A 23597-nucleotide genomic window follows, 5' to 3' on the forward strand; every position below is an offset into this window, starting at 1 on the left:
TCCAAGTGTTAATGGATTAAAAAAATGTGGCATATCCACACAATGCCATATTATTCAGCCTTAAAAAGGAGGGAAATCGTGACACCTGCTACAACATGGATGAGCTCTGACAACATGATTCTTGGCAAAATAAGCCAGACATACAGAGATGAATGTTGGAAAATTCCAGCGACATGAGGGACTAAGCATGGTCGGATTCACGGAGACAGTATATAGAGGGTGGGCACCAGGGCTAGGGGAGGGGCTGGGGGTCAGTTTGAGGACAGAGTTTCAATTTGGGATGATAGAAAGTTCTGGAGATGGATGGTGGGGATAGGTGCACAAAAATGCTGCAGAGCTATACATCTAAAAATGGTCAAGATTGAAATTTTGTTATATGTGCATTACCTCAATTTAAAAAGTGATTAAAAAGATGTCATTGTAAAAAAAGGAGAGAGAGGGGAGCAAACATAGGCTGCAACTTTCTGAAGCCCAGCTCTCCGTGTGGATCTTCCTAAATCCTTAAATTTGGCCCAATCTTGCCCCCAAATGCCAATGGCTCTCCATTGCCTTGGGCCCTCCCACAGTTTAAAAGCCCCAGTAGGACCTGGGCGCCCCATTCCCTCCACCATCTCTGCCTTCCCCCACCCACCCCACCTCCACACAGGGTGCTCTAGAACAGGTGGAACCCATTCCTGGTCTGGGCAGGGCCTCGCACTTACCACCCGCTCAGCTTGGCCCACCGTTCCCCAAGCAGGCAGGTTTTAGCCTAGATCTCACCCCTCTGGGGCTCTGTCCTGACCCCCCCAGGGCTAAAAGCCCTGTCCCTGCTGTCACTCTCATAGCACCCTGGCAGGCACATGTGTGTGGAAGCGTCCTGGGGCAGCCCTGACAAATGACCACAGACTGGCCGGCTTAAAACAGCAATTTATTCTCTCTCAGTTCTGGAGACCAGAAGTCAGAAACCAAGGTGTAAGCGGGTCCACACTCCAGAAGGCTTGAGGGGAGGATCCTTCTTCCTCTTGCCACCTCTGGTGGCTGCCAGTACCCTGGGCTTGTGGCCACATCCCTCCACGTTCCACCCCTGACTTCCCAGGAACTCTCCACCACGTCTGTGTGTGTTAAGCTTCCTTCCCAGTCTCTGATGATGACGTGCGTGTTAGCACTTAGGGTCTCCCTGGATAACCCAGGCTCGTCCCCATGTCATAATCCTTAACCATGTCTGCAAAGACCCTTTTTCCATATAAGGTGACAGATGGAGGTCCCAGGGGCTAGGATCTTCGGATGGCTGTTATTTGACCGCCTGCAGTGTGTGCATGTATGTGTGTGCACACGCGTGCATGCGTGCACCTGTTTCCCTCTACACCATCCCTTCCGTGTCACCCACCACAGTTCTTTGCTGACTTGTTTAGAGCATGCGGGCTCCAGGCGATGTCCCCATCCCTAAGCGAGCCCCAACAGCACTCAGATTTGATGCTCAATAGAAGTTTTCCACATGAACACACATCACTTGAACCTGGTAGCAAGAATCCTGCCCTTTCAGATAAACAAGAACATCCACAGTTAGCTGGACCAGATGCTGGTGTGCCTGCAGGGGAACAAGGCCCTCAGCCCTCATTTTTTATTCACAGACCAGAAGCAGGTGGGGTCTGGGCTTCCAGTTCAGTCCCACCTCTGAGGATCTAGCAGGCCTGGCCAGGTGAGTGGACAAGGCTTTCTGGGAGCAGAATCCTGGTTTGAAAGACAAAAGAGCAGCAGGGCAGCCAGAGCGGGAGAGTGGGAGGGAGGGAGGGAGGGAGAGAGAGTGCTCCTGAGCAAGTTCCGGCATGTCAAGCCTCCCTCCAGGCCAGCAAACACCACACAGAGGACACACACTCACATGGATGCCACTTCCACTCATAGGGCCAGGACAAAGAGGAAGACAGGGCGCTGGGAGTGCACTGTCACCCTAGTGAGGGGCCCTGCATCCCCAGAATGCTGGGAGCCCTGTAACCCAGGACCCTCACCCCTACCCCTCCAAACTCCAGGCACCCCAGGGAAATCCAAGGAGCGGCTGCCTTGGCACCCAGGACAGCCCTGAGAGTGTGACAGGCCCAGCTCTGCGTGGGGTCTGGGAGCCACCAGTGCACTTCAGCTGCAGAGCCAGTGCACCTGGGGTTCTCGGGGCCTCCCAGGAGGTCTGGGTGGGCAGGTCCATTTGCAGCAGAGCTCCCTGGCCAGCAAGCAAGAGGAAGCTGGAAGGCACCTGTGGTAGGCTCCGGTGGGCTGCAAGGCACGTGGTGATTTGGGGCTGAGGTTCTCCTGCAAAGAGGTTGACCCCATAGTCTGCCAAGTGCACTAATCATCGCTGCACTGCTGAGCTGGGCGTGCTGGGTGTGCGTGCTCCCGGGGCCAAGGGGAATGGACCGGTGCGGGGCTGGCCTGCTGGCTGCGGGTGTGACTGCCCGAAGGAAGCTCCCCAGGCAGAGGCCAGAGCAGAAACCCCTTGATCCCTAAGGATCCGCCAAGGACCCGTCTCTGCTGCAGACCTGCCATCGCGTGGTCACTGAGTCCTGCACCTGCACACTTGCCTAACCTCACTTAGAGATGAGGACACTGGGGTGGAATGTCCCCCCAGGGGGAGGAGCCTGACCCTCTCTTCCCTGACCTTGCCTCTTTCTACTGGAGTAAAGAAGGGGTCTTGGGGGGCTCAGAACAAAGGGCCACGCACCATGCTGGCAGAGGCTCCACGAGGAGGCCCGTTTCGTTAAGTCTGCTTAGACTTTCTCGTACAATAATAATAAAACCAGAATAATTACCAACATATGCAATGGGAACATTTACTAGAAAAATCTTGATTTCTGGCTGCTTTAGAGCACGTGTTCGTGGCCTCCCTACGTGATGGTATCGGAGGTGGGGCCCAGGGGAGGTGATTAGGTCCGGAGATGGAGGCAGAACTTCTTTGCTCGGCCTGCTGAAATCACACAGGCTGCTGCTTGGCCCCCTTCCCTAATGGAGATAAGGACAGAAGGGGCACAGGAGTCATGGTAAGGTTTCTACGATGCGTTTCTCTTACAAGTCTCTAACTTTGTCCACCAGGATGAGAACAAGGGGCTTGTAGGTCAGTGGTGGGGACTGGCCATTTGCTCTCCTGGACTCACGGTGAGCCACAGCCCCTGCCACCCTCCACCCCGCAGTGAGGACGACCCTTCCACGACAAGTGGAAGTGACGTGAACGCTTCCGTGTGCTGCCCTTCTGCCCACTGGACGCGGCGGAGCTCATGACCTGGGCCTCCCCATGTAGACAGTGGAGGAGCCAGGGAAAGGGAATGTCTGGCTCTCTGAACCGCCACGTGGAGGGCAGCTGGCTGCCCGTTTGGAACTTGGGAAGAGTGAGGAATAAACTTCCATCATTCAAAGTACAGTCACCATCCATCTTGGGGCCTGTTTGTTATGAAGCCTTTCCTGGGCTTGAAGTTCTACAGAGGAGACCCCAACACTGGCACGTGGCAGCTGAGGGGTGAGGAGCCCCTACCTTGGCCTGTGGCTTCACTGGCCAGGGTGGCAGGTGGTCCTGGGGGAGGGCCCAGGACCTGGGATGGTCATGGGTCTGCCTCTTCTGGGTGACTGAGCTGAGACCCATTCTTGGGAGTTCCTGGGCTGGGGAGAAAGTCACAGGGGACTGGGCACCAGGATGACACAGGGTGGCGGCTGCCCTCTGGTGCCAGTACTCCTCAGGGCGGGTTTACGAGGCTTTGCCATTAGGGCCTCTTTATTTTTTTTTTTATTTCTATTTTTATTTTTTTTAAGATTTTATTTATTTATTAATGAGAGACACACAGAGAGAGGCAGAGACATAGAGAGAGAAGAAGGCTCCCTGTGGGCGCCTGATGTAGGACTCCATCCCAGGACCCCCGAGATCATGACCTAAGGAGAAGGCAGATGCTCAACCCCTGAGGCACCCAGTGCCCATCAGGGTGTCTTTAACAGGAGACCAGACAAAGCCATCCCAATGCTTCCTGGTGCAGGGCCACAAACCGCTCCAGGGAACAACAGGCCATCGGTCTGGCTTCCAGGTAGATTTTCATGGCTGGAAATGCCAGGGGCCTTAAAACTTTGATTTTCCATTTGCTTCAAATTTAAATCGCTAACTGCAGCGCTGGGGGAAGAGTCCAGGCCACAGGCAGTCAATAAGGCACAGAGGAGGTGACAAAGGAGCCACTTGGTGAGGAAGGTGACACACGGATCCTCACCTGTGAGCCACTTTGGGGAATGGAGTCCGTGTGACTTACGGGGACAGCCCTCTGACTGCAACCAAGGTGGGGCCGAGCAGAGCAGCGTCCCCTGGCACCCACGCCAGTTCCCTTCCCCAGCACTTCCCTGGGCCTTATGGGAAATAGCAAGTGACACAAGCGGGACACGGATTTCCTGGAGATTTGTATCCGGCTTGGGAGCCACTGGCTGAGGCTGGTAGGAGTGACACGGGTCCTCTGAGAGACCAGGAATTATGCAGCGGCCGCTCCCCATGCGAGAGGCATAACCTCGCCCTTTATTCTGCTTTAATGAGGCAACCAATGCAAGTGTCAAAAAAAAGTTACATTCCAAAAGAGCCGAATCCCCTCTGACTCGCCCTCCCCGTGCTGTCTCCTCCTCTGAGGTCACCCCACTATCACGGAGGGATGCAGCCTTCCAGCTTTTGCACACATCTGTGCTCCCTGAGAAAATTTACAGCATGGAGAATAAACGGGATTTGGGGTGTTTTTAGAGAAGGCACATATATGACCTACTACTGCAATTGTTCTACATCCTGTGCTGGTCACTCAGGAACACGCTCTGGGATGGCTTTGTGTCCTGCATACACGCTTCCCTCTCTCTGACTCCTGTGCTTTTTGCTCCTGGACAAGGACTTCCTGAGCACCTGCCCTGCCAGGTGCCTCGGCTGCAGGTGAGCTTCAAGTCCCATGGGGGCAGGGGGGAATGACCAACAAGGACACAATGTGAGTATGACATGTGACCCCCGTGTGAGTGAGGGCCCCCAGTAAACAGGAAGCAGGTTGGGGGACTGGGGGTGGGGAAGGGACATCATCCAGCCTGTTTCAGGGCTAAGGAAAGAGGCCGAGACTAGCCCAAGCTCCAACGGTAAAGCCTTATTGTTCAAAAAGCTTTTTTTTTTTTTTTTTTTTTAAAGTCAGGAACATTGTTTTCCTTTAAAGAGTTTTTTTAAATTGTGGTAAAGATACAAATAATACAAAATTTGCATTTTAATCGTCTTTAAGCGTACAGGTCAGTGACATTAAGTATATTCACATTGTTGTGCAGCTGTCCCCACCATCCATGTCCAGAACTTCCCATGTTCCCAGGAGACACTGACCCTGTCCCTCTCCCAGCCCTGTGACACAGTCCACTCTCTGTCCCCAGGAGACATGGACCCTGTGCCTCCCCCGGCCCTGTGACCCCTGTCTACTCTCTGTCCCCAGGAGACACTGACCCCATCCCTCCCCCAGCCCTGTGACCACCATCCACTCTCTGTCCCCAGGAGACACTGGCCCCGTCCCTCCCCCGACACTGTGGTCACTGTCCACCCGCTGTCTCTGTGAGTCTAATGACTCCAGAGCCCTTATCTACGTGGAATCATAGTGTCCTTTTTTCCCAGGGCTTCCCTGCTGTAAAAGTGCAAAGATGACCCTCCCTAAAGGGTGTCCCCAGACTGCCATAATGCAAGCAAAGCTGCAGAGAGGGTGGCATCAGAGTCCAGGCCCCGACCCGCTGGCCAGAGCTCACAGGGTCACAGAGCCCCACGGTCACCATATCGGTCACTGAACCCCTCCTCCATCCACAGAACAACAACCTGTACCTTGTGCCAAGACCTGCATCTGGACCAATGAGGGAGAGGTGACGCTCCCTACAGGCTGACCCCAGCCTAGCAGGGACAACAGGCAAGCAGGCAGTTAATTGGAAGGCTGTGCCAGGGCACCGTGTGGGGAGGACACGGTGGACAAGCCTGTTCCACTGGGCCCTGGATTTCCGGTGGTGCACCGAGGTGGGAGCGTGCAGAGAGGGCCACAGGCTGGGACAGGCCCAGCCAGGGGATGCTGCTGGGCACACAGCCTGTTCTCAAAACAAAAACAAAAACCAAACCAAACTGAAAAAACAAAAACCCCAAAACAAAACCCCATCAAACCAAATCAGGCCACTCTATCCAGAAGGCTCATTGAAAAGCACTCCTGGAAAATTAAATGACGACAGCAAACAAAATTTCTTCCTGGAACAGATGAGACCAGGCCAGATCCGGGGATGGAGACCAATCACCACTGTCCCCACGTGGGCGCTCAGGGGCCAGGCTGCTGTCTTCACGGCAAGGTCACAATGCGCGTGCTGCCACCAAGCCCCGGGCTGAGTCACCTCCTGCTCAGTGACCGCCACGTCCCAGGAAGAGGAAAGAGAGCCCTGGGGTGGGGGGCGGGGCTGGAGCCCAGGGCCAGGCGGCCACCTTCCCTGCGCCCAGAGAACAGTGTTCAAGAGCTACCCACTGAGCACCAGCCTTGGGTTCAAGTCCTGCCCCGACTCTCCCTCTTAACGCTGGCATGCGCAGTTGTCTAGTGTGCAAAAGGGCACTACTGCCACCTCTCTCGGGAGGCTGCTGCGTGTGCAAGGAGGTCCTGGCACACACGAGTGTTACTATCCCCAGGGCTGTGTGGCCCCCAGCACCACAGCTGGGATCCCACTGCCGAGATGGTAGCTCTCTGGTCACCTGTGCTGCTGTGCCCTCCTGGGCCACTCAGTGCAACCGGCCGAGGGTCTCAGGCAGGAAAGACTGCTTCCCTGCTGGCTGGCGAGGAGCCCATCAGGTTCTCCAGACACCCCTGGCCTTGCACGGGAGGCCAGGGGCCCCGGGGGCTCATTTCCCCAGCATGCCCTTGTGGACACTAACTGTCTGAGATCCCCTGACCCGTTCCCATGTTGAAGCCCTAACTCCCGGTGTGATGGCATCTGGGAGGCCCTCAGGGTCAGATGAAGTCAGGAGAAGCACCAGAGAGATGATGTCCTGCCCTCTCAGCCATGTGGGGATGTCAAGAACGCGGCCGTCTGCAAACCAGGAAGAGTCAGGACTCAAAGACCGTGCTCTGTACAGGAGCTGTGGCCCCAAGGCTCCCCGGGCAGAGGAGGGGCGTGCTCACCCCTGGACACGGGGACCCTGGGGAGGGGGGTGGTAGGGACCTGGAGGGCACCAGATGGCCATGCAGCCCAGCCTGTGCTTGGGACCACAGAGCAGGAAATTCAGGGCTCCAGTGCCTCGACTTACCACAGAGTCTGTGCCACCGGCCGGGGGTATGAGAGGATCTGTGTGTCCACACACAACACATAGCCCTGCCTGAGGGTCAGGGCCGAATGGGCCCACGGACAACATGCATGGTGAGCTCAGGGAGGCAGAAACCTGCCGCAGGCGCCCTGCGCATCAGGCAGGGGGTGGCTGGCTGCTAAATCTGCCCCCCATACATTTGTCTTCTTCCTTCCCAGACCCGGGACTCACCCTTCCTTCGGGAGCCAGCCACCCCCACCGGGGAGGGCATGTGACCCCGCCTGGCCAGACAGCACCTCCCAGAGGTCCAGTGGGTCGCTGGCTCAGCGATGGTCATGTGACCCGAGGCGGGCCAGGGAGATACTCTTTTCTGCTGGGGCTACTCCACCGATGGGATGAAAACCTGGAGCTCCTATGGACTGAGTCTGCCACCACCTCTGTAGGGAGAACCTGCTCGGGTATGAAGCCAACACCAAGGAACTCAGAGCTGGGAGAGAGAGCAAGATTCTGGGGACGCTGCTGAGCACCTGGATCCAGCTGGGCCTGAAGCCAAACATCTCTGGAATTTTCACTTACTCAAACTAGTCAATTCCCTCTATGTGCTGAGCCAGTCTGAATCCAGTTCTGTCCGATGTACAGAAAGTTCTAGAATAACACAATTAGGGAGCATGGAGGAGATGGGGTGCTCTTGCTTTGCTTCCATCCTTAACCAATTCCCCTTGATGCTGAAGGACCCTGCTCCCCTCACCTCCTCCAGGAAGCCCTCCAGGGATCTTCCAATCGGTTATGACCTCCTCCTTCATGGACTTTCCATCTGCTTAGTCCGGGTCTCCCCTCAGGCCCTGAATTACTTTGCTGTCATCCCGGAAAGACATGGCAGGGCCCTGCAGCACTCTGGCCCCCTGAGCCTGGGCTTCCTTGCTGGTGAATGGGACTATCGCTGACCTGCCCTTCTGGGGATGCAGGGCTCCCACAAGAGGCACCCACACAGACTGTCAGGGAGCAGCAGACAGGGCGGCTCCTGTGGGCAACCACGGCATTGACCCTCGCAGCACATACGACTCTGGGCAGCTGGCTGTGAGTCATGGGGCTTGAATGACCGTCCCTCCCCTGGAGCTGCTCCTGCCCCCACGGCCCCCCGTCCCTCTAGGATGCCGTGACCCACATCACCTGAGGTGTTCTGCCCAGGCGTCTCCATTCCTCGCACCTCGAGCCCCCTTGGGAGCTACCCACCAACAGTCTCCGAATGGTCAGCCACCAAAACCCAGGTGTCTGCCCGTTGGCACATCCTGTCCTATAGTTCTTCTGGCCATGCCACCAGTGGTCACCTGGCTCCTCTGGTCTCACCCTCCTTGGCCCTACTTCTTCCTGCCTCAGCCTCTGCAAATCCAGGGTCAACGGGCCTAAGTGCCTCCTTAGCAAAAATCACCCCCTTGAGAAAGTGCACTGCGAGGCATGTCCTGTCCCCTCCAGACCAGCTCAGATGATACCATCGTCCTGGGGGATGCTCCCAGCCCACGTCTCAGGCCCTACCCCTTGGTCAGGTGCATGCTGGACACTGTGCAAGATGCTCCATGAGGACGTCTCATTTCATGCTCACACAGCACTGCTTCTGTTCTGTCCCCCACCTCAGGAATACTTCCCCATCCTCCAGCCCACCATGCTCCTTCCCTGGCCGGCCCCTGCATGCTGCCCCTTATTCCAGGCCTCGTGGCAGAGAAGCTCACAGCGTGGCCTCCAAAAGAGTCACCTGCCTGGACCACAGCCTGGCTCTGCCACTTGCTTGCTATGTGTCTGTGGGCAAGTGAATTCCCCTCTCGGTGCCCCAGGCTCCTCATACAGAAAAATGACCTGACAGGAATCTTCAAATGAAACTGAGCTCTAAGTGAGCTTGCGCATGTGAAATCCCCCCAAACGGAGCCTGGCACACAGGAAGTGCTCAAGAAATGGTACCATTTCCCAGGATTACTGTCATTGTCGTGGCTGAGGCTGCAAATAACACAAGCCACGGCGACGAGGGTAACAGTGGGACCTGCTCCCCGGTAGTGGAGTTGCTAGTGGCCTTGAGCTCTGTCTCCGTGGGCCGGGGCTGCCCTCCCTCTGCTCTCCCACTTCTCCTGCCAGGCCGAGCGCAAAGACGGCCACTTACCAGGGGCTCACTGAACGCCCGTTGCGTCCGCCCAAGGCTGGGTCAGCAGTTTCGATAAACACAGAGCTGCCATCTGACCCAGCAAGTCCACTTGGAGGTGTACACCCCAAAGAACTGAAAACACAGGTGACAGCCAAAGGTAGAAACGACCGGACTGTCCATCAGTGGACAAATGGATACACAAAATGTGGTTTTATCCACACACTGAAATGTTATTTGGCCGTAGAAGGAATGAAGTACGGACACACGCTCCCCCACGGGTGAACCTCGGAAACGTTCTCAGTGAGAGGAGCCGGTCACAAACCGCCACGTGTCGTAGGTTCCACACCTAAGGAGTGTGTGGAGCAGACAAAGCCACTGAGACAGAAAGTGGATCGGTGGTTGCCTGAGGCGGAGGGTGGTGGGGGGATGGGAAGTGGCTGCTGGTGGGGACAGGGTGTGTTTTAGGGGATGAAAACATTCTGGAACTAGAGCCAGGTGATGGTGGCACAACACTGCGAGTGCACGAAATGCCATGGGGTTGTGCACTTAAAAATGCCTAATGGGTGAATCTTATGGTATGTGTGTTTTACCACAATGCCAGAGACCTGTACATTGAGAACAGTACGTGTGTATACGGAGGAGACAAAATGTGTCTCTGACAGACACACATAACGAAATAAAAATCTGAGAAGATAAACATTACAACAACCCTGTCTCCTGGCAGCATCACCTGACTTTTCCCTTTGGCTCGTCCATATTCCTAATTTTACCTAAGTGGGCGTGACTTACGCCAACCGTAAAGGAATAACACGCATGTAAAAACCAGTCACCAGGCATACATGGGGGCAGAGTTTATTCCAAATCCCTAATGGTTTCTGAGAGCAGAGGCACACATCCCCCTAGAAAGTCTGTGGGATTTGAGTGGGCATTGGGAGAGGGTTCCGGAACTTCAGGAGAAGGACTGGCTTAGTGTGGTTCTCTCCGTCCCCTGTGTCTGTGCTTTTTGAGGTGCTGGCCCTGGCTGGGGGGTTGGGAGTATGAGGGAGGTGGTCTAGGAGAGACGAGCCACCCCTCCAGCATGGATGTTTCCTGCATGTGCTCTCAGGGCTTCTAGATGTCCTCAGTGGAGTCAGCTAGCCTCTGGGCCAGGCCCCAACTTCACCAGGAGCTCACTCATTCCATCAACATAAACCAGGCTCCTGCTCTGCACCAGACTGCTCTCCTGGGTGCTGGGAAGACCCCAGGCTCACGATGAGGGCTCTGCCCTCGGAGGGCACTCAGGCTCTGGAGGGGAGATGTTCAGCCAACACATCCCATATTACATAAACTTAACACATGGCAAAGCCGAGAAGAGAAACGTCCCTCAGCAGAGGCATGCAGTTTGTGGAGGTTTGTGCCATTCAGATGGGGTTGGTCAGGGAAGGTCTGGAAGAGGTGGTGTGGGCAAAGACCAGGCACAAGAGCAGGCATGGGCAGAGGGAGTGGAGAGGGAGAGAAGGGATGTGCAGGGGGCTGGAGATGGGAGGCTGGGGGCCACAGGGCCTCAGGGCCACAGTAAGAACTGGATTTTACTGAAGAGTGATGATGGGAAAGCCTCCCTAGAGATGTAAATGGAGCACAGGCTGGAGACTCAGGAGAGGACCTGGGACAGCAGTCCAGGCAGGGGCTGGACTCTCAAGTGACTTCTCACCTGAGCATGAGCATGAGCAGAAAAGCAGGGAGCTCGGGGTGTGGCCCTAGGCCACGTGGGGGCTTTGCGACTCTGAGCTGCTATTTGACTTCTCTGTGCTTCACCTTCTCCACCTAAGAAATGAGGATGGTGTTAGAACCCACCTCCCAGGGTTCTGGTGAGTCTTTGGGGAAGTAGCATGCACAGAGCACAGTGGTGTGGGTTTAGCTGTGGGAGGACGCTGGTAAAAGCACAGCAGGAATGGCACAGGGTTGGGGGAGGGGACGTCGGTCTAATGCCCTTGCCTGGGAGAAAACCAGAAACACTAGTTCTGTATCACGAGCTACAGGGCATTGGCCTATCCGGCACCACCCTGTTTGGGCCCAGGGGTAACTGCGAATGGCGCTGGTTCCTGGAGATTAGCACTCCCCTGCCTCTTCCCCCTCTTACCACACCCTGTCCCTCCTGAGCCCATACTGGGCACCAGGATCCTCATGGGGCTCACACCTGACCTCAGTGTGGCAGGTTCCATGGGGGAGAGGTTCCTGGGTGGGAACACACTGCCTTGGCAGGGAAGGGGGACTGGCTGGGTTGGGAAGGCTCTGCATCCCTCCCAAGGGCAGCAAAAACAGCAACATAATAGTAATGGTCCTTCTTGCGTGTACTACTTAGCTTATGCCCCACATTTTCTATGTGTCTTACACTTACAAACTCACTTAACCCTCAGGAGGCTCTATGAGATAGATATTTTTCTTCTTTTTTTTTTTTTATGAAATTTTATTTATTTATTCATGAGAGACCCAGAGAGAGGGACAGAGACACAGACAGAGGGAGAAGCAGGCTCCCTGAGGGGAGCCTGATGTGGGACTTGATCCCAGGACCCCAGGATCACGCCCCAAGCCAAAGGCAGAGGCTCAACCACTGAGCCACCCAGGGGTGCTCTTCTATTCCCATGATGCTCTACTTATTCCCATGTTGCAGATGAGAAAATCGAGGCACAGAGGGATTGTATGACTTGCCCGAGGCTACACAGTGTATAGGTGGGGTAGTTGGATCCAGGAGGGCTGTCTCCTAGGACAATACCTCTAATCCCTGCTCTGACCTGCTTCTTGAGGACAGAGGCTTCCAGCCTGCCTCCATCTCCTGTCGCCAGCCACAGAGTCCCTGGTAAAACCCCCGAGTGAGCTTGCCTCCAGTGCAGAGTGAGGCCCCATGAGTCAGCTCTGCATTTAAGGCCCTTCCTGACTTGGAGGTCCCATCCTCTTCATCCTTCCTGGGTCTCCTGACACTTCCTACACATTGCTACGTGCTCCTGCCTCTGCGCCCTTTGTGGTCTCCCTCTGTAGTGCCTTCCATCACTTAACAGATTCTGACTATGTGCCTGCCATGAGCTGGGCTCTAGCTGGCCCTTTAGGTCAGGTCAGGCAGAGACAGTACATGTGTTGTGAACGGATGTCTCAGAGACTGTCTGGGAGGCTTCCCTTTGGAGGGGCCACTGAACAGAGATCTGAGGGTGAGCCAGTTATGCAGGTGGAGGAGGAGGAGGTAGGAGAGGGATAATGAAGAGCATGGGTGAGCAGCGTGAGCAAGTGCTGGGGGTGGGAGGAGGTGTGGCACTTTCAGCAGACCAGGGAGAGAGGGCCAGGGTCAAGACCATTTGTCTTTCCAGGTTGGATGTGTGTGTCACAACCCCAACTCACCTGAATAACCCATCCCTTCCTCTCACATCCCTGATCTCACATCCACATCCCCAACTCATCTGAATAACTCACCCCTTCCTCTGTGTTCCAGCCCTAAGTCTCAACAGAGGTGTTCAGGCTTCTCTTTCCACTCCACTTTGCCTCTCAAGGGCAAAGATGGCCTCTATTCATCTCCAAAACTGAGGGCTGAGCACAGAGGAGGTGTGCTGAAAAGTCTTATATGAAACCAAAGGTCTCAGGTAGAGGGGACTGGAAACTCTCTGTGGCTGGTTGGTCTCACGGCACCAAAGCAAGGAGACCACTCAGGACTTTCCAGCATCAGATTGTAACCATGACCTTATACTCCTCCTTCTCTGGCCCTTCTCTTTTTAACTCTTCTTACTGTTGGCATGCACACACTCTAATTCTCAGGACTGACAAACTCCATCAATTAGAAGATCCGATAGGGCATTTAGCATGAGGCCTTCCTTCAGTTCATTTGCCAACCTAACCGCTTGTATCATGAAATGCCCCACAAAAGGGCGCGCAGACAGAGACAAATCAATGCTAACGAGAGCCCGCTGAGCATACTGGGAGGTAAGTGAGTGGGAGGAAGGGAGGGAGGGCAGGTGGAGAGGACCCAGGAGGGATTCTTTCAGGGGAGTGAAGAGGCCCATCAGAGAACTCCGAACCAGAAGCTTCCAGTGTGGAACTCTCTGCTCACCATGCCTCCTGCAGACCCCAAAGCATGTGGACTGAGGCTGGGTCTACAGCATCCTCCTCAGGTTGAGGAAGATAGTTATAAGATTATGTCTCAGTGACTTGAGACTTGAACAGTGCATCAAAGAGATGCAAGCTTGGGAGTCAGCACTCCTTGTGAGGCCCTTAGTATCCATCTAATCTCTCAGTTCTATCACCTGCAAAAAAGGCATAAATGCCTACTTCCCAGGAGTGTCCATCACCGAACACAGGTTTTGGGTCCTCTACTAAGCATAAGGCATGTACTGGGTGCTGGAAACACAGTAGGGACCAGGTCAGCAAGCTCTCCAGCCTGCAGGGAGCAGGTAGTTTTATGAGGGAGGTGGACAGTAAGTTGATCTCTCAACACATATAATGATTCTGATGGTGGAAGGAGCACACAGTGGAGTGACAGAGTCAGGGGCAATCAGAGGGTGCCCAGGGAGGCCCTCTGGGAAGGTGATGTGTAACCCCAGAGCTCAGTGATGAAGTGAAGGTTGGCTGAGAGCACAGGACGCTGCAGACACTCAACCCATATTGGTCCCTTCACCACCATCCCCCCTACCCCTGCCTCACGGGAGAGATTTCCCCACCAAGCAGACAAGTACACTCACTGAATAAGAAGCTGTGGCGCCCAGGAAGGCCAAGGACTCAGGATGCAGGGGTGGGAGGGGCCAGGGAATGAGAGAGGAAGCACCAAGGCCTCTCACCAGGCTGCTGCTTCTCCTTTGACTGGGCCACCATCCTCCGAGCTCTCAGGTTCAGCACCGCGGAGAGCTCCCCCACATTGGGGAGAGATTCAGCACCGCGGAGAGCTCCTTCTGACTTTCTCCCCCTACTGCTCCCTGCCACTGCCCAGCCACACTGTTGCCCTCGTGTCAACTGACATTCCACACCCTCTGTGGACTGGACCCAGTCACTCCCAGCTCCAGAACACTTGGCCACTCCCCAAATCCACCTTGAATGTTCCTGAACCCTAAGCTTTCCCTGGGATCCTTCCTTCCTGAGTTCTGCCTATAGAAACCCCATGCACCCAACTAAGCATGGTGCCAACGCCATCTCTTTCACAAAGTCCTTTTTCAGATTTATCTTGGGGCCTTCACCATATTCTGCGTTTGCCCCCTTCCAGTTCCCAGAGGATCTGAATCTGATTCATATCTTTTCTCCCCACATACCAGTCCAGCACCTGAATGAATGAAATTGCAAAAGTGATTTGTACAATTGCTACCAATTTTTGAGATCTCACTCTGCCAGGAACCATGCTACATGCTTCAAATACATTTTTGTTTACACTTTAAGAAACTGAGGACAAGGGATGAGAGATGAGCCCAAGTTCGCATTCAAATAGTCAGGTGACAGAGGCTGGATTCAAACCCAGATCATACTGCACGGCCGGTGCCCTTGACCATGGCTCCTTTTTGTCTCTATCCAACCCAGTGCACTGCCATCTGCCAGGCCTACAGAGCCTTGAGCACAGCAGCCGTGGTCCCCTGAAGTGATTCTGAATCTTTTTTTAGCCTGAAATTGAAATCACTGATGCTTCAAATTAGAACCCCAAAATGAATGAGCCAAGATTTCAGATTTGCAATAGCTAAGATGCCCGCATCTACCTTCTCAGCAGGATTCTGGGCTGCTCCTCAGCCTGGACCACCTGTTCCCAGTCAATATGGAGGGTGAAGTGAACCATTCTCTGGGCACAGAAGGGACTATGGCTATGTGTAGGAAATGGTTCCAGGTTCCCAGGCTCTGCCAAGAGCCTTTAGAGTCTTGGAGAACAAGACCCCAGGGTTAAGAGGCCCAGATTATGAAGACCCCAATGCTATGAGCCTCAAAGGGCCAAGATTGTAATGACAATTATTTGCCATAGGCACTGGCATTGTCTGAAGGCAAGCAACAAAAGCAGCTGTGCCCCTCTGTGCTGACTTTTATTTGCTGCTAAAGGAATGTTTTTCAGTCCTCACTGAGAAATTAGAGCCCAGCAAGCTGGGCAGGGGAATAGAGAGACAGATCAAGATGGCCATGCTTACCCCCTGCATTGACCCAGGTGCTGGCAACCCAGAAGCAGGGGAGCTGGAGTGGAGGGTTGGCCGGGCGGCCCAGGCCTTTTCCAAAATGTGTACACAGACCTTCAGAAGAGAAATGCTTCACACTTGGAGAGATCACAGACAGCCACTGGGCCCTGCTTGCCTTTGACCTGAAATCAAACTTCAGGACTGAAGTATCAATGTGATTCAAAGTCAGGAATTCACCAGTCTCCCTAGCTTCCTGATAATATCAGCTGGCATTTGGTCTTAACTTACTTACTGAATTAAATACTCATTTAAAATTACTTAAATAAGATGTTACAGAATTTGAGAGGTGGGGTGGGTAGAGTTCCCAGCTTGGCCATGTGGGCATTAGCGGGACATGTGATGAAGCCTTTCATGCTATCCTGAAAGGCAAAACAGAGAAATGTGAGCTGGGTATTGTGGCTGAACAGCTGGATGGAAGGGATGCTGGCACCGGGGAAACCGCAACAGGGCTCTGGCCTCAGCCCTGGGATTCGTGGCTAGAGGGCAAAATGGGAATCATGAAGAGAAATTCCAAGATTACCCAAAAGCCAGACTTGTGCCAGAACAGAACTGAGCAAGGCAATGAAGGAGTGTCCTGGGAGCAGAGGTTCAAGCCAAATCTGGAGGTGTGCCTGCCAGGGATACTTGGGGCCAGGGGGTGGGGTGGAGCAGGTGCCTGCATAGCTAATAAGTCATCCACAGAGAGGTACCAAGAAGGTATGGCCAATGCACTCTTGGCGACACTATGAGCTTGGCACAGGGCTCTGCAATGGCTCCATGCTTGAGATGGTAGTGGTAACAAGTCAGTGGTAAAGGCAGTGGTAACGAGTGCCATCTGTGACTTACTATTATTAATTGTTCAACTAACAGTCATTGGTTCCCTCTTCTCAGGCATCATGAATGACGATGAAGGGACAGGATAATCATCAACAGCAAATGCTGATGGAATGCCAACTCCGTGCCCAGCACTGCTGGCCCTCGGCCTTCTCCTAACTAACACGACCATCACTCACAGCAGCCCACACGTCCAGAGGTCATGGCACATAGCTCATCTTGGTGACTGAACAACCCCATTTTGCTGATGGGGACACTGAGACCCAGGATGATCAATGACGTGTGAAGCCACCAATTGGGCCTAACCTGAACTCTGTCTCCTCTCGTTCCCACAAATTAATTTTGGAGCTGGGAGAGGCTGGCTGGTAACTGCCAGGCTTTACAACTGTTCATAGCTCCAGCCTAGTTAAAAGTAATGGTTTAGGCAAATGTGTGCTAGAACCTGTGTTATGTGTTTTAAGTCCCATTCTCAAGTGCCAGCCAAAGAAACATTTTATAAGATACTCAAACGGTCTCTCAGGAAAACACCGGGGCATCCCTCTTAGCGTCCTCACTTCAGTGCAAACTGAGATTATAAAACAGTTGTAGGCCATCACTAGTGCAAGCATTTAATACGAGGAAAAGTAATTAGCAAACTCAAGCATCACTTTTCAAGGATGAAGGATATTGCTGCCTGCTTTAATTGCAAGGGAAAACCTATTTAGGGAATTAACACAGAAACGAGATTGGCCACTTCAGGGCTAAGAAAACAATCACAAAAACCATAGGAGCCTCCAGCACGGCATCAGGTTGGTGAGCAATGGCCCCAGGAAAATAATTAATGCCCAGGAAAGTGTTCTCATCCCGAAAGCAAACAGCAACACCTTGGCCAGGGAGGCTGAGACACCACTCAGCTGTGTGCGACAGCTTTGCCTAAAGAATTACTTTATATTTATGAAATTAATACCTGTCAAAAAAATTAATGCTGTCATTCTGGAAAATCTGAGAAATAGACAAAAGTCTGAAAAAAGAGAAAATTACCACACATGATCCCATCACCCCATAGGTTAACATTTCCTTTCCCTTTTTTTTTTTTTTTTTTTTTTTTTTTTTTTACTTTCTAGGCCTATTTTGGGGAGAGGTGGTATAATTTAGATGGCATTGTGCAGATAATTTCGGTTCTGCCCTTTTCACCTAATACAAGGTGATCAGTTCTCATTAGTACCAGCACCTCCTTGCAAGCGTGATTTTTACTGCTTTCTTTCAAATCCACTACGGATGTGTGATGTCCCCTTCACAATTTCCTCACAGCCCCATCCCCTTATTTTGTTTTTGCTGGTCTCCACTCTGCCTGTTTTTAGATCATTCCCTTAGAATGGATTCCTAGATGTAAAATTCCTGATTCAGCTTTATGGCTCTTATTATATACTGTCACATTGACTTCTAAAAAGTTTATGGTGATTTATTCTTTCACATAGCAACATATGAGTGCTGTCACCGGCGATGGATATAGTAATAATAATAATAAAAAAAGCGTTTGCTAATTTGAAAATAAGAATTGGCAGCTCATCATCTGTTTTTCTTCTTACCCTCTGCCCATTTATACGTCAAGCACATCAAAGCATCTCTCACGAATCTCTGAGCTGTGGCATTATTGTGTGAGGCAGCCCTGGTCGGAATCCCAGTGTCTCCAGGCATCTGCTCTGTGACTGTGGGCAAGTGATTGAACATCTCTGTGTTCAGTTTCCTCTTCCGCAATGTGAGGATGACAACAGATGCCATGCTATGGGCTCATGGTGAGGGTCAGATGGGATTGTGGAGTGCCTGGCAGGTACAGCCACAGTGACTATAAATGAGGACATGGGGCTTGGTCGTGTTTGTCACAAATGTTGTTTGCCTCTTTGATGTTTACTGTTTAGTTGTATTATGAACAATTCTTGAGATAGAGGATGTTTAAGAAAGTGAGGCAAGAAACAAAACTTGGGTTTCCAAATGGGGAACTTGGGGAGGGAAGGCAGCCCTGGTGTCGCAGCAAGGAGATGAGTGCGGGACCCGCTGATATACTTGTTAGAAGGTTCAGAAAGCCAACATGATCAGGCCAGCTAGCCATCACTCTGCCTGACACCAGAACCCCTGGCAGCATCACCAAGTGTCCTAAAGATGTCACGCCCAAGCTCCTGCCTTGAGACACTGACTCTGAAGAGGTGTGGGCTGGCAACCAGGTCTCTCTAGAAATAAGGCCGGTGGCCCTGATGCCCAGCCAGGTGTGACTGGATGCGGCTGACCGACCATCCAGTGTGGGGAGTCCTTTGCAGGACACCAAAGGGACATCCCCAAACCTCTATGTCCCTTTAATTACTGCATGCAAACTGTCATGTGAGCCATCTATGTCTCTTTATGATTCCACCAAAGTGGCCTCTCCTGCCCCATCTCGTAGGGGTGGAGACACCTAACCAAGACAAGACAATCTCAAGGAAAAAGCAGATGAAGTCTTCAACAATCTGTGCCTGACGGCTGCTTCTACCTCTAAATACATTGCTTTCAGTTCTCTGGCAAGCTTCTCTCTTTTATTTTTTTTCTCTCTTTATTAAGCCCAGCTCGAACTGGGTTTCCTATTGTAACCAAAAGGGATGCAGGCCTTTATCATTCCCGGCTGGTGGAGTCCCTATGGAAAGAAAACCTTGCCCTGACTCCCCTGCTCGTGTGTCTCCCTGGCCTGTCACTGCTGCCCGGACCCATTTCTCTGCAAGCATGGCTCCCCGGAAGGACTCCTCCTCCACTGCCCTGCCCACTCCCACTGCCTCCTAAAGCTCTCTGGGAAAGCTCCAGCAGCACCAGCAATCCAGAGGCTTCCAGCACATCAAGCTGATCTGAAAGTGATAAATACACATAGTCTATGGATCCCCCACATTCAAATGCCCCCTCAGTGGGGCCCATATTCCTCCTTCCCCACTTCCAAAATGAATTTGCCTGGCAACCCACTGGCACACTAGGACCCATATATCTCACTGTATTGCTTGGTTTCATGATGGCCTTTTACATGGAACTCTACTTGAAGCTTTTGCTTTTTGGCAGAAGGGTGGAGGGCATGGTCAGCAAAGAAACAGTCCCAGTGACAATGGAGCAAATTCCTCCCAAATGCTAAGGAAGGAGGGACATAAATTCTGGAGGATAATCACCCAAGAAAAGCACACACAATAGGAAACTCTTCATGACAGGCACTGGTGATGCCAGCAAGATGACCGAGTCCAAGAAGGAAGAAGGAAGTTCTGCAGATGCCTGGGACTTTGAAGAGGGAACATTCCTATCAAAAGTTGCCCCTTGGTCTCCACATTCAAACTGCGGCATGTGTTTTTAAAGAGAATATAAACAACTGACATGCCATGAGTTCCCTTCCAAGAGCAGAGAGATAAAGAAGCTGACCCAGGGGAATATGGGGCAAGAAGGACAATTTGCCCCCACTCGCAATCCTCGCACATGGGACCCTGAGCATCACCAAGGCTCAGAAACCCTATTGACTCTAGGAAGGGCTTCTGGCCAAAATCAAGATTCACCTGAGACATATGAATTCATTTAGAATGATCCCTCCAAGGTTGAAGCCTTTCAATGGAAAGTGTAGAAAACTGTTGGAAAACGCTCGTACCTATAAGGCTTTAAGTGATTTTACCATTCCAGGGGTGAAATCCAGTGGCTAGGAAAACACCTCAATGGATATTCTCAGTCTTTTTAATCCACCACCTAAAGGAGACTTTCTGAGTCCCATGAGTAGGTTGAAATGCACTGGGTGGGGGCAAGTTTCCAAGAGTTCAGCCCCCTGATCCTTCCATTACCATATGACCCTCAAAGACCCTCCAGTTCCCCCCCACCATTAGCATATGACCCTTAGTAAGATCCCCTGGTCTTCCATTAGCATATGACCCTCAGAAAACCCTCTGGACCCCCATTAGCATATGACCCTCAGTAAGATCCCCTGGTCTCCCATTAGCATATGACCCTCATTAAGCCTCCAGGTCCCCCCATTAACATATGACCCTTAGTAAGATCCCCTGGTCTTCCATTAGCATATGACCCTCAGAAGACCCTCTAGACCCCTACCCTGGTCTTCCATTAGCATATGACCCTCAGAAGACCCTCTGGACCCCTACCCTGGTCTTCCATTAGCATATGATCCTCAGAAGACCCTCTGGACCCCATTAGCATATGACCCTCAGTAAGATCTCCTGGTCTCCCATTAACATATGACCCTCATTAAGCCTCCTGGTCCCTCCATTAGCATATGACCCTTAGTAAGACCCCTTGGTCCTCCATTAGCATATGACCCTCAGTAAGACCTCTTGGTCCCCCTATTAGCATATGACTCTTAGTAAGACCCCCTGGAACCCCACTAGCATATGACCCTCAGTAAGACCCCCTGGTCTTCCATTAGCATATGACCCTCAGTAAGACCCCCTGGTCTTCCATTAGCATATGACCCTCAGTAAGACCCCCTGGTCTCCCATTAGCATATGACCCTCAGTAAGACCCCCTGGTCTCCCATTAGCATATGACCCTCAGTAAGACCCCCTGGTCTCCCATTAGCTCTGTGACCCTCAGTAAGACCCCCTGGTCTCCCATTAGCATATGACCCTCAGTAAGACCCCCTGGTCTTCCATTAGCATATGACCCTCAGTGAGTAGGCCCTGGAGCTGTGGAGGGCTTACTCCTCCTTCAGGTCCTTGTAACATAATAACACCAACAAACATTAATGCACCACAGGGCCAGTCATTCCTAGAATCTTGGAATTCAGAGATTATCTAGAATATAAACCTATTTCAAAATGGCAAATATATGTCCTTATCAGAGGTTAAAAGAATGTCCAAGGAAGGGCTTTGACAACAGAAGTGCAGAAACCCTTCATGCCCCAACTTCCACGGAGGCTTCAATCTGACCAGGTGGCTTGCCTTCTCTGCCCAGGCTAGGCACACGCTGCAGATGCGTCGGCCAACCAGGTGCAGCTCTGCTTTACCCTGAAAGGGATGGGCCCTGCACATGCTCTGAGGCGCTCCCACGTTTCCTTTATTGACTAGTTTATCAAGGAAGCAGTCCAATGAGCCTAACAACGGGGCACATGCTTGTATCTGCAGCCTTCATTTATTATTTAAAACCAAGAACCAGCACTGGCTGTGTCAACCTATTGGAGCCTCTGTTTCCGGGTCTCTTTGTCACACACACACACACACACACACACGCACACGCACACGCGCGCGCGCACACACACACACACACACACGGTGAGGAGACTTACATCACAACTACATCCTACAGAAGATGATTCAACCAGTCTCTGCATTTTTGTGAGGTTACAAATCGAGTTAACCCATGAGAGCACAGCAGGATCCGGTCTCCACCATTCTGGATATGCACCCAAGGTCTCATCCAAGCTAGGTTCTGATTGGTCAACAATAATTTAAATTCATCTTTCAGCAAATAAAATGAGACCAACCCAAGATACCTGGAAGAAGGTAAAGCACCTTCTCCATTTTCCTTGGCTCTCTCTCCTCCACAGAATCTTTCCTTCTGGACTTCCTTCAGTCCACCAGCTTTGAGAAGTACTAAAGAGATCAGGAGCAAACCTGAGCTTGGAAGCACCCCAGAAAGCTCAGGCATAATGAGGAGAACTGCTCTTAGTGGCCATCTCGCCATGGTCTGGGTCTCCCTTGTACAACAAGCAAGTGTCTGGCTGGCCTGGTGTCAGGCCACCTGGTGTCAGGATACCAGGCCTGGTATCCACCCCTTCCACTTGCATGTGGATTTCCAGTGTGGATGAGACAGGGGTCAGGGTTAGCGCCGAGGAATGGTTTTTCAAGAAATGTGAACTCCCAAGGAGGGCCACTGAAGTGAACCCAACCCCTTAGAAATAATTTTCCCAAGGTACAACATACTCTTTTATTCTTTATATTTCCAAAGAGTAACACATTCCTTTGCACAACAAGATTGAAAGTAACACCTAAACCCGCAAAAGGCAAGGAGCTCAGATGTACTGGCAACTCGGACACCTCACACACAGCAAGGTGCTAGCTCCAGCAAGAGCCCTCAAACCATAGGCACTCTTGTCTAGTGAGACTCTTTAAATGAAGAGAATGTTCCCTCCTTTTACCTACTAGCAAAAGCTTGTTGTCCAAGCATCTGAATTTAAAAATTTCCTTTTTGTGGCAGCTACCCCTCTTGCTCATGCTCCCTGGTCTTTGAAGGCCATCATCTGACAGGCTAGTTGCTGCAACTTGAAATCAACGATCTCTCAGCCACTAAAGTTACAGACCTCAGGCACGCAAGAGCCACAGCACAGCACTCCCCATCCTGCCCTTAGGGCACAAGAATGGGCAATAGGCCCTCGTGGTGTGTATTCATACAGCTACAACTGGAGCATACATAGATCCATGAGCATCCCCAACATCATAGCAACCATGTGTATCTTCCTTCTATCTTCTCCTTCAAGACCAATGGCCAACTTCCACAAACATTTGCACCCTCCAGAGTTATAGCCAAGGCCTTAAAGACAGTCCAAACACACAGGTCCACAGGAAATGGCATCCACAATGGATGGACCAGAAAATAACCAGTCAACATGAGTCCACGGCAGTCTCTACAAGTACTTCTAGATCTGGCCCAATGGCCATGCTGCCAACACCATGGGCCCCAATCCTAAGAGAGCCGGCGCTCTCCCCAAGCAGAAAGATACAAACACCTGTGTCCCTACCTCAATCAGGAAGTCTCCAGTCCTCAGTCCGGCTTGCCATGCCACCCCTCCTTCATCCACGGACTCCAGGTACTGCAGGGCTGGGAACGCCGGCGTTGGCGTGAATTCTTCAATGGGTGTATCCGCTGGGAAGACAAGGAATGCCTCAGTACAAGCCTGGGTGATGTTTCAGGTTGACAGCCCTGGCCCCTCAGGGGAGCCTGAGAGAAAGGGGTGTGCATGTCCCCCACTGGAAGGCCTTGACACTCACAGTCATGGGTCAACACCAACTTGAGCAACGAAGCGAACTGCATTTTGGTGCCACCACATCTCTTGGCCTTTCTGTTGAAAACACTGAACAATGTGCCCTGCTGTACATGTCTATATGTACATGCCTGTCATTTTCTTTAAAAGCATCAGTGACTAAACATTTTCAGTTCTAAAAATGGAAAAGTTCCCCCCATAACCACACAGAGCTACAGAAACACCACACCAAACCATTTGCCAAATTTATATCTACGTAGACTCGCAACCAAGGGAATT

At 52.2% G+C, this 23597-nt stretch overlaps 1 protein-coding gene across 7 annotated transcripts in view; it reads right to left on the reverse strand.

The window, feature by feature from the left end:
* SHANK2 (SH3 and multiple ankyrin repeat domains 2) overlaps nt 1-23597 on the reverse strand; it is a 509914-nt gene that overhangs the window by 126070 nt on the left and 360247 nt on the right. For all 7 annotated transcript variants that reach the window (XM_077862790.1, XM_077862788.1, XM_077862792.1 and 4 more), the window contains one exon: nt 23076-23200. In XM_077862790.1, coding sequence (XP_077718916.1) covers nt 23076-23200 — 125 coding nt within the window. The remainder of the gene's footprint in view (nt 1-23075; nt 23201-23597) is intronic.

Source organism: Canis aureus, chromosome 21 (genome assembly GCF_053574225.1).
Source record: "Canis aureus isolate CA01 chromosome 21, VMU_Caureus_v.1.0, whole genome shotgun sequence".
NCBI lineage: Eukaryota > Metazoa > Chordata > Mammalia > Carnivora > Canidae > Canis > Canis aureus.